The sequence below is a fragment of the Trachymyrmex cornetzi genome, unplaced genomic scaffold (assembly GCF_001594075.2).
Source record: "Trachymyrmex cornetzi isolate Tcor2-1 unplaced genomic scaffold, Tcor1.1 scaffold109, whole genome shotgun sequence".
In the NCBI taxonomy this organism is placed as follows: domain Eukaryota; kingdom Metazoa; phylum Arthropoda; class Insecta; order Hymenoptera; family Formicidae; genus Trachymyrmex; species Trachymyrmex cornetzi.
In genome coordinates, this window is record NW_017295642.1 from 301,992 (window position 1) to 317,798 (window position 15,807).

General features: G+C 36.9%; 1 protein-coding gene across 2 annotated transcripts in view; it reads right to left on the reverse strand.

Moving 5' to 3' along the window:
* GckIII (Germinal centre kinase III) overlaps positions 1 to 15,807 on the reverse strand; it is a 128,951-nt gene that overhangs the window by 57,511 nt on the left and 55,633 nt on the right. The window contains exon 2 of one of the 2 annotated variants that reach the window (XM_018507390.1): positions 4,636 to 4,931. The exons of the other annotated variant lie outside the window; for it this stretch is intronic. Within the exon in view, the coding sequence (XP_018362892.1) occupies positions 4,636 to 4,809 (174 nt within the window). The 5' untranslated portion in view covers positions 4,810 to 4,931. The remainder of the gene's footprint in view (positions 1 to 4,635; positions 4,932 to 15,807) is intronic. 2 annotated transcript variants of the gene reach the window in all.

Below are 15,807 nucleotides of genomic sequence, written 5' to 3' on the forward strand. Positions count from 1 at the left end.
ATCCGTCTCGCTTCGCCGACGCGTTAATGGAACGCATCAACGTTTTGCAAACACGCTCCGAATCTTCCTCGACGCGGCATTCGACACAAAATCGTTAATACAAACGCGGGAATGAATAATTTTGCATAATAATTGGAACGTGGCCAATTCGATAAAAAAGAAATTTTTGCAGGTGTAAAGAATCGATAGCTCGTACAGCACATATATTCATAAAGATTTAGTCTGAATCTCTGAATATTTATTACGAAGGATATATTGATATCCAGTGACTATTCATACATCCGCCATAAGCTGGGAATAATAGTTTATTGATCCTTCGTAATAGAATCGTCATATTGAAAAGAGCAATCGTGGTCCCTTCTTTCTTTGCGTCTTAACCGATTGGTTTTTATTGTTATGCAATCGACATTTCTCTCTGTCCTTTCATATAGGCTACGTTTTTATAACCATCACAGCTGACATTTTTAATCATAGTCATTCTTTGTTGAACTGATAAATTGAGCTCACTAAAATATGAAATTTTTCAGTAAACAATTTTTGTATAATATTATTTTGATAAATTATAAAAATTCATATTTTTATATTTTATATTCAGAATATAACTTAGCAACGAACACCTAGCGTGGCTTGTAGCCCTTTTAATTTTATATTATTTTAATTGATTGAGCCTTTAATTCATTCTTATTTCATGTAAAAATTCAATTTTTACATAAAAAATATCAGAGGAAATTTAATAAGACTATCTTTGAAGTTAGACGCTTTGAAGTTTTTCTCTTCAAGGCAGAATAATTGGTTAAGTCTGTAAATCATATTTTTTAGTTTAGAATCGCGAAGCTTCCGGTTTTCTACGTTCATCAAGTATTTCTCGCACTGTTTGATATAATGTATTACACATACGGGGTCTAACTGAATGTTCGAGGAGATCGAAGCCCTTTGCGAAGTTATTTCAAGCAGACAAGGGCCAGAGAAGTCGCACAAAGCGAAGTCTCGCCGTGCTTCGAAATCGAATTACGCAGCGGTTGAGAAACGACGGAGAGAGTGAAGGGCGAAAGATAGGTAGGAAGATACAATGAAACAACAAGGGAATCAGCCGACGGGGGTTGAAGAGGCCTCTCTCTCTCTCTCTTCGGGTAAAAACGAGTTATACTCCACTTCACCTTGATATATTTAACTGCCTTTGTCTTTTATCATATAGCGGTGCTTTCACCCCTCGAACGCGTTTAAGGGGCGGTGGAACGTGAGAACCTTGTTTTTTTTTGCCAAAGTTTATTTAGCCACTTGCACTCAATCTTCCAAAGAGAGATCAAATAATTCAACAAAATCACATTACGATTGCATCGCAATAATAAAATAATAACCTAAGTTATTTTATCTGCTACACTGAGAGAAAAGTATATCGTATTTGTGACTATAATTATATGGTAAAATAATTTGTGACTATAATTATATAGAAGCATTTTTATAGTTATTATTGCTATAATGTTAGTAACAATAACCTTATATGTATAGTTACAACATTTTATAGTATAATTTACTATATGCAAAAATATGATTTATGTGTAAGATAACTATACAATTAATTGAATACATATTATGATCATAATTCAGTGTTTGGGTTACTATATAAGTCATATGTCAAAACAATTATAAATTTTTAGTTGTCCCAAAAAATAACTATAAATTAAGGAGATGGGCGGAATAAAGATCTAATTATAAAATTTTAATATTAATAAAAATTAAAATAACTTGCTATTTTTTTTATTATACATAAATGGATACAATATTAAATGAATTTATGTAATGTCTTTAAGAGAGACGTTACATGTTATAAATCTTCTCTATTACATGACCAATATTACATGAAAAAGGGCCTAAATAGAATTGTGCCTTTATTCAGTCCATCCCCTCAATTATAGTTAAATTATGGTTATTCCAACTATTTTTTCTTCCAATAGTTGTAATAATGAGATTGTAATGACACAGACAGAAAAATCAACAATCTATTTTATAATAATTTGTATAATAAGTTTTCATCAAATACTAATATTTTATCGCAAATTTTATAAAATTTGTCCCAGATTGTCGCGCCAGTATCGCGTCACATGATCCAAAATCTTCCATGAAGGAAATATTCGAGAAACCCAGACAACGTCTCGCCGACTGATCGTTTCAGAGTTCAGACACAAGGAGGTTGATGGACAGGAAGACGAAAGGTTGTGAAGACGATGAACGGTTTAATCTAGTTGTTAATTTATAGCGAATCCTTTAACATGTTCGTTATCAGGATCGAATAGCACAAAGGACTTAATCTCCCTACTTCATTTGCATGCAACCCTCTCGAAGTTGAATCTCTTGGTTTTAAGCAAGGGTGGACCGACAGATGCAATTAACTCATTCGTAGTCGTCTATTCCCCTGTCTACTCAAAAAATAAACTGCCCGCTGAACGGCAAACAGGGTGCAGATCACGCTGTTGAATAATAAACTGCGACTGTAATTCAAAAATAAAATGGTGAAAGCGAGAAATAAGCAGATATTCCAAACGGAATAACCGTTTATTGTTAGATGTTTATCACTTAATTTTATAAAAATTGTAACAATAATGTGGCAAAAAACAAAGGTAAAATTGATAAAATTTTAATTTTCACAGGATTTTAATTAAAACGATAAAAAAAAGAATTGGCAAAAACAATTTTAGTGGAGAGAATTTTTCGTTGTGGATAAAAGAATCAACTGTAACTGTATACAAGAATATAAATATCGAAAATCAATATCAGCTTTCAAAAAATAGATTTCACGTAACAGGACGAATTCTATCTCTCGTTGGGGCACACCACGCTTTACCGCTTCTATAAAACAAATTCTGTCACATCACGTTACATCGTGCCGATTCCCGCTACCATATTTCGGAATGTTTCGATATCAACCGCTCGCTGAATTCTCAATTTCCAATCTTTCAGTCGAGTGTACCCTGGGAAATTGAAACTGAAATACCTTGCGCCACTTTAACGAGTCGCATGAAATAGAAGAGATTCGCGGGGAGATTCTAAAATATTAAACCGATATAATCCTTCGTTTGCTACGTCGAGTAATACTGTGTGCGGTGGCATTTATATTTAACCACAGCGCCGCGTTTACAATCGAGTTTAAATTTTCAGTTTCCAATGTATCACTCCTGCCGGATCTTTTGATACAATTGTTTCAAATTAAAAGGAGACTTACTGTCTAATATAAAAATTTTTGCTTAAACATTATCTGCTTCGTACGTTTTAATATCTTCTTAATAAGAGAATATTCTTCAAAAATAAATTTTTGGTATTTGTAACTATAATTGCATGGTAAAATATTATAGTTAGAAATTCCAATCACATATTCTTTTTAGTACATAGAATTATAAACATAATTATTACATTAATATTATAGCAGTAATAACTATAAAAATAAATCTCCTCTAACCATATTTTATATTCTCCAATTAGAAATATCCAAAACTTTTCTCTCGATGTACAAAGAATTTTGTAAGAAAAAACAAACGATAAATAAGAAAAGGAATAACCTTATGCCATAGCATAAGAAAGATTTTTCAAGAGTAATTATTTTTGATAAAATGAGAAAGATGAATGTCACAGAAAGATGAATGAAACGAGAGGAAATGGAGTGAATGGCAAAAGGAAAGGAAAAAAATGAGATAAAACTAAATTCGCGACCGCATTTCATAAAATCGTCCACGATGTCAGCGAAATCGTCGCGTTCCCTCGCAATCGTTTCTGCAATGCGAAAGATAAGATTCACCCTTTGCGTCGTAAACGCGATTTCCCTCCAAGCGGAAAAATTTTCTTTTCTCCGTGTCCTCTCGCCTGACCGAAAGGAGCATCCCGCCGAGCCTTTTCGCTCGGCTGATAAAAATCCTTCTAAATCTTGCCGAAGCCTGCGAAACCCGGTACTCACGAGACGATTCATTCTGAGAAATACAGTCCCGTTGGAAGACGCGAAATTTGCATTTAACGACTCGCGACTCACTGCTCGTGCGCGATCGGGCAAATAATCTCCTATAGAAACGCGTCGTCATAAAGAAGTACTTACTTAACTCAAATTGAAAAGCGAACCTGCTACTTTGCCTTAAACGGATATGTTATCAAACGGTGAGATTTATATGCTTTTTTCTTTACGAAACTCAAATAAATTTCAACCTTCTCGTTGAAAATTAAAAATGGTACAAGAAAGAAGGTAGTCATACACATGGAATAGGTGGAAGATTATGGAATATTATGATATATTCCACATTTCTTCTTATTCCATAACCGCAATCTTTTTTCCTCTTCAGTTTTTCGTAAATTACATTCATTCTGTATATTCAAAGAACTTTTACATATAGTATAATTGGTATCACTCTGTGGTTGTAACAATACATTCTTGTATCGAAAGTAGTTATGTCACACATGAATATTTTATACCGAGTTATTTGAAAATAAAACAAAATAGTATTCTATAATCTCCACTCTTTCTCTATCTAAAGTATTTGATACAATACGAATTTCTCTCTTTGCATAATTACGAGATTTTTAACGAGTATTATTTTAATGAGAAAGCTGATGGATGTCGGATATAAAATTTCGATGAAAGTATTTCCCACTTACCGCTCTCGTGTTAAAAGCCTGGTTCACGTTGTGGACGTTGTTATTGATGTGATTGTTGTTGTTAAGATGATTGCTGGTGGAGTTGGTAGTAGAGTTGTTGTTGCTTGCGTGATGATTCGAGTGGTTGCCATTGTTGTGCTTGTTATGCTTGTGCAGTACCATCGCGGCAAACATGTCGAACGTCTATCGCGCACCGTAAGCACGCGAAACGAACAAGATGGTCTTTCAAAAATACGCCGATCTCACTACTCCTCGTTTCGCCGCATGATTCGAATCGTCCACTTCGACTGACCGAGCTAAAATACCGTGCGTTCAATTCGTCGCGATAGTCAACAACAAATGTAAGATAATCATGCGCCTGGTGGATAGAGAGACTTCAAACTTTTTATAAAACTCTTGGAGAACAGATTAATAGTTACAAAATTTGTTTAAAGGTTAATAGGTACAAAAGGATAGTCTTTCACCAAAATGCGTATAAACTGCAACGGTTGCTGTGAAATAAATTGTGTTTCGACTTCAATACTGAAGTTTCAAAAAACTCGGTTCGACTTTCAGCTTGACTTTCGTCTGACTCAAACATACACACGAACACAACAGGCGGTTTACTGTTTCGCGAAGAAAGACTTAATTTCATTCCGACGATTGCGAGCCAACACGGTTGCATCGTGAGGGTATCATGCGGCTTGCGAATTCCGTAGGAAACCGCGTAGTTACTGGTGTAATCGAAGTGCAATCGAATGAGCGAAAAAGCTTCTCGGACTTTCTCCCGTTAATTTCGTTGGGCGAATCCACCGCGTAATGGAAGACAACAGCAAAACCGCAGATGTAGCAGTTGGTGATTGATACCACGAATCGGGATTCGAACGAGACAATCGATTTTCCGCTAATATCGACAGAATATCTATCTTTGTATGCCAAGTACTCTCTTTCACTCACTTTTCCGATGTATCTGCATTATTCACAACAAACTTGCAACACATACGATTTACGAACTTTTCGCACTACACGCGTTTTGTTTGTTTGAAAAGACTGCTACTATTTGTGGAATACCAAAAGATAGTATGAACGTAACACGTGAGAATATAAAGCCAATATGCAGCAATTTTGCGGTCAACAACAGTGACGACGTCAATTAGTAATTAGCGTAAAAATGATTATTTATCCTAGTTAGTGGCCTTCGATGACTAATGCACCGCAACGATAACACGGAGGCTTAAGTATAGTTTTTTACATTACCGGAACTGACATAGTGAGTCATCGATCGTGGTAAAATTGTATCACGTTCTTGGATTGTTGTGCGCAATAGATCACTTTTATGCAATCTAATACTACGATTTCATAAAAAATATATTATAAACTTTTTGATTTATCCTAGAACATTAATTGTATTTAAATTGGACAAATAGATTCAGCACTAAGTTAGTAGGGGGTCTGCCATGCTGAGTTGGGATAAGCTTTTAAAAATTTAGTCTGTTGTACATATATCAGTTTGAATCCCCTGATGGTTAGTATTGTAATAGAGAGCATGGTAAATAATTTCAATTTTTAAGCAGTTTTTTGCGTTATTACATATTTTGTAAGTGTTATGAGGAGACATTGGACTACATAATCCACATTATCTTATATTACATTAATTAAGAGTAGCCTATTTTTTGAAGTGTAAAATAACAATACTATGTCCCACTCAATATCGATAACGGGTTCACTATCAAAAGATTGCGACAGACGATAAAAAATTCATTTGTTGACAATTAAATTGTAACGGGAATCAGAAATGCTTGTTACGTCGAAGGTCAACCGTTTGAAACGCGAGAACCATCCTCGCAAATAAGAGAAACACTGCACGCGAAGAACGCACCGGCTGCCGGCACCTATCGATTTGTTATAAATAGTCAGGTGCAGCGAACTGCGGCTATTCATCTTCTCTCCCTCCCCCCCTCTCTCTCTCTTTCTCTCTCGGCTACCCCCCACCATCTTTTAACGTGGCAGCTATTCCTCTTTCTCTTTGGTTTGTGTAACGTCGATCGGATCTCCGCAAACCACGATTTTCATTGTAAACATCGTTTACCACACGTTGCATACGAGGGATGTAACCTTCCATTACGTCGATCTAAGGCAACGCCGATAAATTGTTTAAAGTACCGTTTTAGCCTCGTCCCTCTTTCTCTCTATTCTTCAATCTGATATATGAGCTCCATTCTTGTCACTTGTATTACTATATATGTATAACTTTGTCATGACTACATTTACTGCAATTAAATACGTACGTAATCCTTGTTTTCAGATATTTTTTAAATATTTCAGAAATATATTACGCGAGAGTATTACGTTTAAATTTTATTTTCGACTTCCTAAATGGATTATTTACCTAAAGTATTCCTACGTATTCATCATCATACCGTGATAAAAAAATATATGATATCAAAAGTTGTTTTACATTTACATTTCAACATATCCTTTTCCTTTTGCTCCCACATAAAACTAGGCACGATTTGAATATATAATATAAGGAGTGATTATAAAAATATGCAAAAAATTAATTAACTGTAATCACTGCAATTCCTGACGAAACCAATATCGATGAGGAAACGTACCAACACTTGGGCATCGTGACAATATATTCAAGCAAAGTGGGCGACGCGTTGGCTGTCAATCCATGTGAATGAAGCTGTCGATATGAACATTTATATGAAGAGTTAATGACGTAAGCGGTATAACTCAGGCGATTGTAACGTCCTACGAGAAGCCATTACAACGAAATGTCCTCCAGAAGAGAGACTCGTTAGATCGTGTACCGTACGTATTTACTGTTAATTGGAATAGTTATTCGAACTCGGTCGAGCTGATTGGCTGATGCAGAATTGGCCGGATGTCTCGTGGCAGGTGGGGCCCCTCGGTCTAACGCACGACGTAACGCGGTTAGCGTCGCTGCAATAATTGCAACCAGAACATCGCCTTGTAATCAAATTGGGTCGCGCGTGAATCCCGGTCGCCTCTTGAACTGCAATCACCGTGATATTCGCTTCGCGTTCTTCGTTAAGATCATCAACGCCCGCGATTTCGTGTCGGGAAAGCTACATAGAGTGTATGCGAGATACATCGAGATAAGTTGTTTAACTCCGGAAAACTGTATAGAGAAATTTCTAACGGATAGTCAAAGATAAATGCGACTGCTACAATTCTAGAAATTCTGTTACGTAATCGATATCGATATCGTTCGATTCACCGTATTTTTGTCACCTAAAAACCGATCAATTTATTCATGGCTCTCGAGCATAAACAGCAAGTACGGATGTGAATATAATTACAAAGTAAATTGTTTCAAATCTCGATAATTAAAAAAGTTTTTAATTATCGATTGAATTGCCTCCACCAAGAATTACGGTGAAAAATTCAAACTAGATAATACCGTTAATCGATTTGTAGCAAAAGTAATGAGCTAACTGCGTTATTAAAAAGACAAGCTGCAGACTTAATCGTTAAAAAGAGGAAGGAAAAAGTAGAGATTGGCCGCGATCGAGTGCGTTTTCGTTCGTGCATCAATCGACATTCAATAGCGGTAACTTTTCCAATTAACTGAATTGAAATCGGCTGTAGAAAAAAGGATCAATTAAATTTATTGATACAGTAGTCACGAACAATCGCCCATAGCAAATAAAACGAGAGAACTAAATATAGATGTTTTTGTTTCTATTTGACATCTTGTCTTCTATGTATTAAAAAAAATATTGATTATTATAAATTGGTTGCAAGTATTTCTCGAATACCAAACCGATTGAAACTTCAGACTTCAGATTTCAGAGCAGAACATCTCTGTTCATGTTCTAAAAAATGCTGCTTAAAAAATTTATATTGCAATATGGAAACAAGAAATTCTTCGCGATTTTCGTCGCGAAAAGAGTTCGTTGGTTGATTCACTTTAGGAAACACCGTTTCGCAGGATTTTCCATTAACTGCATTGCCCTCGAGCAGTCCTTATTCGTGACGATAGGACGTCGACGAAGGATTTGGGCGAAGGTCGGTTCCAGTTCGTAAAGCCGAGCGCATAAAGTTTCCGCCGCGTTCGTTGTTTTGCAGAACGAAATCGAGTGAGTTTCTTGCTGCGGCACCGGCAAGGACAACGGCAGAAACGACGAAAATTCAGACAAATATTTCGGCAAGAAATACTCTCTCAGCTCCGCGACATTACGCTACTCTGCTTTTCGGGTTTGCGTGACTTCCAATTCCATGGGATTTCCATCTCGCTCGATTCGCATCTCATTACTGAAAATGGTACATTTCAACGAGCATGATTTCGTTAAGAACTTAAGATTCAATAAATAACGTATTATATTGTAAAATAAAATATTAAATCTAAGAAAGTTCGCTTTTGTATTAAATATCGTACAGTAGGTGAGCTTATATAGCACTAATAATTCCTTATTTGTTTCTTGCCCGTAAACTTTGTGAAAGGAATTCGAAATCACGTTTTCTTTGAGAGACGTTCCGTCTGGAAGAGTTCGAGCCCAAACAATATTTCGCTTCACATGCAACAAACGATGAGAGCACTCATGTTTGATTTACGATACATTGGACAAGAAGATATTACAGTGGTATATCGCACGAAGATATTGAAAACTCGCCGCAGAAACGATTTACGATCACGGCGAGCAAGAAAAGATGAAGCCATCGTATCAAAACATCGTGGATCCAGCGACTCCATTTTCTCCTTTCCTTCTTCACGCATAGGAAATTCCAATCAGTCATGTTATACCATGGACTATCCATCTCCTCTGCTATTTGAGATCTCAATGCATCAATGTCATTAATTCATTCTTCATTAATTAACAATAATTACGAGTAGTGATAGCGAAACAGGCTACCTCGCAGGCTACCTCGCAGTAACGATCGTTAGATACGAATGATTTTGCTTGATTGTCCATCTCCGTCGCGTCTCGTAGAAATGAAACAGTTACGGTTGTTTGACGTGTCTCTAGTTGTAGAGATCTTCCAACTGCGCTCGCAGATTTCTAACTGTTTACGAACTGCTCGTTACGCAGATGTTTTCAGACGTCTCGGAGCAGCGGAGCAAAGATTGTTTAATCTCACTGATGCGCTAAATTTTCGACCAGACGAAAAAAGGATGCAATCCCAGTCGGCGTATATTTTCAACGCAGGATTCATGTATTCCTGTTCTCTCGCGAAACTCGCATCTAGAGTTACACACGGCTGCTTATATAACGCATGTGCACGCGTGTGGGTATACATAGGACGTCGACGCGACGGGATGCATGTGCATCCCCGGGGAGGGCCAATATGGATGTAGAATATATAGTCACGCCAACACGGAACATGTACGCGATGTCCACCTTTATCGAACTTTCGCGGCGCGTGGAAAAAAGCGCCTGGTCTGAGCGATGGCAACCGGAACAAAGCGCGACGGTCGCCGCCGGCGTTACAGAAATTACTGGTTTCACTACCATTTTTTTTCAGATACTGCGGCGGTCGTTGCAACGAGTCCGCCCGATAATTGTCCCAAGTGCCAACAAACAATGCGTAAAATAAAAAATATGCTAATATCTGCGATAAAAAGTTAAATGTAGCTTTCGCGCGGTTAGCGGTTGTACTTGGAAGAAATATGAGCGAAAACCTCTCTATTTTCTGTACTCTCTATTTTCTGAAATTCAGACTGTTAGGCATACTAATTAAGGTTATCAGCAATCACTGTGTATCGTATGCGGACTAATATTTGAGTATAGAATCTGCTGCTAATTACTTGCCGTTTCGCCTACGTTGTTACGCGAGCGAACAGACAAGCAAGCAAATGAGCGAGCGAGAGAGAGAGAGAGAGAGATTGAAAGAGAAAATCAGGATCATTACTTATCAGACGTTTTGATTACGTCCTCTAAAGCGTGAAAATATTATTACAAAAAAGAGCAATTATTCCAATTATAATAGCTGTTATTAATATAAGCAAAAAATAAAAATAAAGAAAGAAAAACTAAAACAAAATAGACAATGAAGTGAGATTTTAAGAGAGAGAGAGAGAGAGAGAGAAAATTAACAGTTTATATTACGTTATTAAGCTCGATTTCAAAAATTGTATCGCGCAAACAGTTGAAAACAGCTGTTGCATCAACTTGTACATACGGAGAGTTCGGTTCAGAAAGAGTCCATTGCGACGACATAGATATCGTATTCTCTCGTTCGAAAAAGTAATTTCACTGCTCAGACACGTCCAACATAACCGCGGATGGTATTCTGACAGCCGTCGCGCAGCTACGAGAGCGTATTGTCTGACGCGTTTGCGACTGTCTGTCGACCACCGATAGGATTCATGGAAAACTGGCCCATAGAAATCCGTAGTGGCAATGTCAGACTCCGGGTATCATCGGGAGAGAGGGAGACACGTATACATATCGAGGCGAGGCATATTGTTTGCAACGGACAGATTCATTTAAACTTGTCGTTCGCCGCGGGATACCTATTCGAGCTCTCGGTTCTCCATTAAACGGCACTCAGACGCGAGCTTTTGCACCTGTACATATTTTTCCGGTCGCGTCGAAATTCATAACGCGTCGACATTTTTGGAGCCCCGCCAGCAACCCGTAACACGCGATACACTGAGACTACTAATTGTGGGTATAAACCATTCGGAGTAAATTTTATCTGTACTAGATAAAATATTAACGTGAACCTTCCGGAACTGATGACTCTATTGGACCTACTCAATTATAAATCTCTTTCTCAAAAATGTTAAACAATTCATTTCCTTTATGTTATCTCTGCAAATTTTTTAATTATTATTTTATTAAAATATATTTAAATATATTTATTCTTTTTTTAAGAGAGATGTCATTTTTTATTTATTGAAATTAATTAGTGCCTTTTAATTAATATATAAATTAAATAGCTCTCTCTTCTATAAATCCAACGCTAGTAATTGTATTACTATAGCGTTAGATTTTGAAGCTGTCAGCTCTGGAAGGTTAATAGTATTATGAATGAAACGATGCATTGATCCGTATCCAATAATAAATTACTAACGAACAGTCTACAGAACCCACGTTAAATTAATCGATGGTGTTTTATTCGATGATAAACGTACATTTCGTTTACTTCAATTCCGCGTGTGTTTCGCCATCGCCGACTAATGGAAGTCCAGCCGACGTGTATTAATGGACAGAAAATTTTATTATTCAAAACGATTCGTAATAATAATAGTTAAGACGAACGTTCGATAACGAGGTACGATTGTATAATTTTAATAAAATGTTTCCATCAGTTGTTGAACGCAGCCAGGAGTCATCTAGATTAATTTCGTTAATGGAGTTTGCGGACAATTAAATCCTGTAGTCGGACGCGATCAGTCTCATTAATCTACTCGCCAGGCACAGATTGCGATGCGTCGTCGATCACAAAATGTATTTTGGTAAAATGTGTTGATAATTGAATAACTTGCCTCGCTTGTGATATCATATTTTCTAACTCGTAATTATGTTTTATATATGTAATAATTAAATATGACGTTTCGAAAACTCGGAACTCTCTCGTCGCGCGTATATCGCAAAATTTTCACCGATTGTGACATGCGAACAATATATGCCTGACTTTGATAAGGTGTGATATACATAACTATATGCATTTCACACGTTTATCCGTGGTGACTGTCCAGTCTACTGTCAAATTGCGAGCATGGTGTGTTATGCATAGGATGCACGAGCGTGTCGCACATATCGGAATAGTGGAGCGGAGAGCGCATATCGAGACAAATGCACACATCAAAATAGTGTAAACAGAGCGAGTCACTCAATTTGCAAATATAATCTCGCTTCTGCTAACCCATTATTTGCGGAATATATATATATTTTTCAATTAATATCACGATCGAATAACGTTCTAAATTATACACAGATTGGAAACGAGATTAATAAAATAGATTGAGGCATTTTATGAAAAGAGACTCTCGATAATTACAGATTTTGCACAGTGTAAGTCTAGCAGGTTGCAATGGACAATTTTGCAAATTTTATTTAATAATTACGGCGGCAAAAGCGATTGATCTAATTTATGCATTTTGCAGACGATTTAACAACTTAATGAGATTGGCAGAAATGACGATCGATAATTTCATCAGCGAAAATAACCATCTAATCAAATCTAATATGCCGGAGAGTGACGTTCATCTAACTGTCCGACTGTCAGCTATCCGACCTATCCGCGGAATTCGAAGTATTCGGAAATAGACTCGTCTCCAGCATTTCCCACCTGCCCGAAGCGTCGTCTAAAAATACGACAGAGTACATTTACCGTCAACGAGGGATCGATGACTGGGTATTCCGGCAAATGTGTTCTTCGCAAACAAACGAGATAAAACCGGTGAGCAAGAAGCTGTGATGGTAAATAAGTGATACTACACGATAAACAGAAATAAAAGCAGAAGCTGTTTTGGACGCAATACACATCAAAGTACAAGTTTTGCTACTCAATATTAATGTTAGGCAAAAGTAGAATTATCTTTTTCGTTCAATAAGGGAGAGAAAACAACATATCCTGCATATCAACGGTATCTGATTTTGCCCACTTGTACTGCCGCATAAAGTTTCCCCGATAGCACAATTAATCAAGAACGGTAAGCTCAAGCTGTACGAGTTATATGATTAATAAAGTTTTCAGAGTTGCGGAGCGATATCTAGAAAATTCGCGTTAATCCCAAAAGCTGAGTATACGAAATTGTGCGGTGATGTGGTTGCTCTCATACATTTTATTTTTCGTTTCGAAAGACTGAAAGATCAATTATTAGATCATTCTTCATTAAGAACGACCAATGACCCGCGACGGCTTATAACAGTCAATACTCTATTTCCTATTTGCGCGAGGACGCGCCGTTAGAGTGAGAGGAACAGATGTGGGGTCAATGAACTTTGAAGAAAAATGGGAAATTGAGAGCTAGAGCTTGGCAGGAGAAATTTTTGAGAATAACTCTCGAGCCAATTTCCAGGTAGTTGCCTGCGCCGCCCGATATAACCTAATGGCTCGCGTGCTCCTAATAGGTAAAGAAACTCCACGCACGAAAAGCAGCGATCGAAACTACCATGCCACTTGCATGGCTCGCGTACGCACGCACGCATGCATTTACGAAAAATCAGATTTTGCAGAATTACCACGATTACGTCGAAGATGCACAGTTATTACGTGAATCATGTGAAAATTTTATAGTTCAGAGCGTGACAAGTTCACGGTAACATTTTCAAAGTTTTTGTGACTATAATTACATGGTAAAATAATTATGGTTAGGACCTCCATTTTTATAGTTATTGCTACCATATTAGTAAAAAGAAATATATAGGTATATATATAAAATTACATTTATAATTCTATACATCAAAGAGAATATATAGCTGTCTTAGAAAATGACTAGATACAAAATTATAGTCGTTTTATAGTATACGGAACCATAATAATTATTATTAACATTATAGAGTAATAATTGTTTAAAAAAAGATCTAACCATAATTATTTTACTATATAATTATTGTCACAAATAAAAAACCTTTTTTCCAGTGTATAATTTCAATCGATTCGTCGCGCAAATTCATACGTACAAATATAAAAACTTTATGAAGCAAGATTCTTTTATCTCGCACGTGCAGCGCTTTATCGCTCAAACTTAAGGTCATTAAATTGAGAAACAAAGATTAAATTCCAATCTCACCTGAGTCTAGATTCCACGTCGATAGCATGGCCCACATATACATAGTGTGCAAAGTGATTTGAAAGTAAATTGTGTAATTAATTTTTTTAAATCCATAGTGGCAAATTTGCGGAATTTGCTGAAAAATACAAACCCGTCCTACTGCGCGAATATTCAAATGTCAGTAACGCAACCAGTTTCGTGATACTCTTCCGCGACGAAATTAATGTCGCACTATCCATCTATTAACGTTAGTTGCCCAACAGGTAAATTATACGCGGCCGCGATAGCCGCACGACGATTATATTGCCGGATAATTTACACTCTCGCAAAGTAGTCTACGATATATTAGATATAGAAATACATTGAACAGGTATTTGAAGAACATTATTTGTTTTTTATCTGAGATAAAAATATAAAACTTAAAACGTGAAGATATATTGAACTACGATCAAACTGGTCACGACGACGAAATGACCGACAGCAACATGCTTTTCCAGTATTTATTTTATGTTAATATCTAGGTTTTCTTAATATATTCTTCTTGGTTACATTAAGTTGATTATCAATACCTAAGTTCTTTTAACCCCCTTAAATACCTGACGGGAGCAACACATTGATATACTCAATTCGATCGTTTATAACTTCCACAAAAATAAAATAAAAAAATTTTTTCAATGGAAACGCCAGGCATTAAGGAACAACAGTACCAAGCAAATGTGTGTATCTATATTAATAAAAAAAAATTATAAGCAATGGAAAATGCATTCGAAAAACAACATTGAAAAAATCGAATATGCTGTACCAAAAAGGCGATTAAGGATTAATATACTCTTCTTGTTACATTAAGTCAATTATTTGAAGATACAAAAATATCCTAACCGTGAAATCATGAGAACAATAAAAAAAAGTAACCGACAATCAAAAGGACTTTTATTTCTACCTGGCAAGAGATGACATTCACATTAAGAGGTTGGCAGTAAAACTGCCACGTAGTATTTCTCTGTTTTTTCGAAGATGTTTTTTTTTTCTAGGATATCACGGAAACGTCGAGTCTCCTGGCGATACTTCTTTCGCTTCCGCACGGTCATGCGTTTCTACTTCGCTCGAGGAAAACGCCAGACGTCCCTGCGAGAAATCCCCAACCCTATAACGCTCCGGCGCGAGTATTATCAAAGTTCTTCCCCATAGACACCGTAAATCTTTGTGGGTGGAAGGAAAGGCGTTTCCCGTGGTCGGAGAGTCGGCACGACGAGACAAAGGAAACGCCGCGCTTAAGCCACTTTATCCGAACTTGTCGGGTTTGCCAGTAAACCGGCCTGCCCACTTTCAGACACCGCGGCGCATCGTGTCTGCCTGAAAATTCAATTTGCAAAACGGTATCGCGCAATTTCCTACGTAATTCACTCGCTGCGCCAGTCGTCTGATACTGCCGCTTCATCCCGTTATCCGCGTCATACGTTTATGAGAATATCGGTAACATCATTATTAAAATGCGT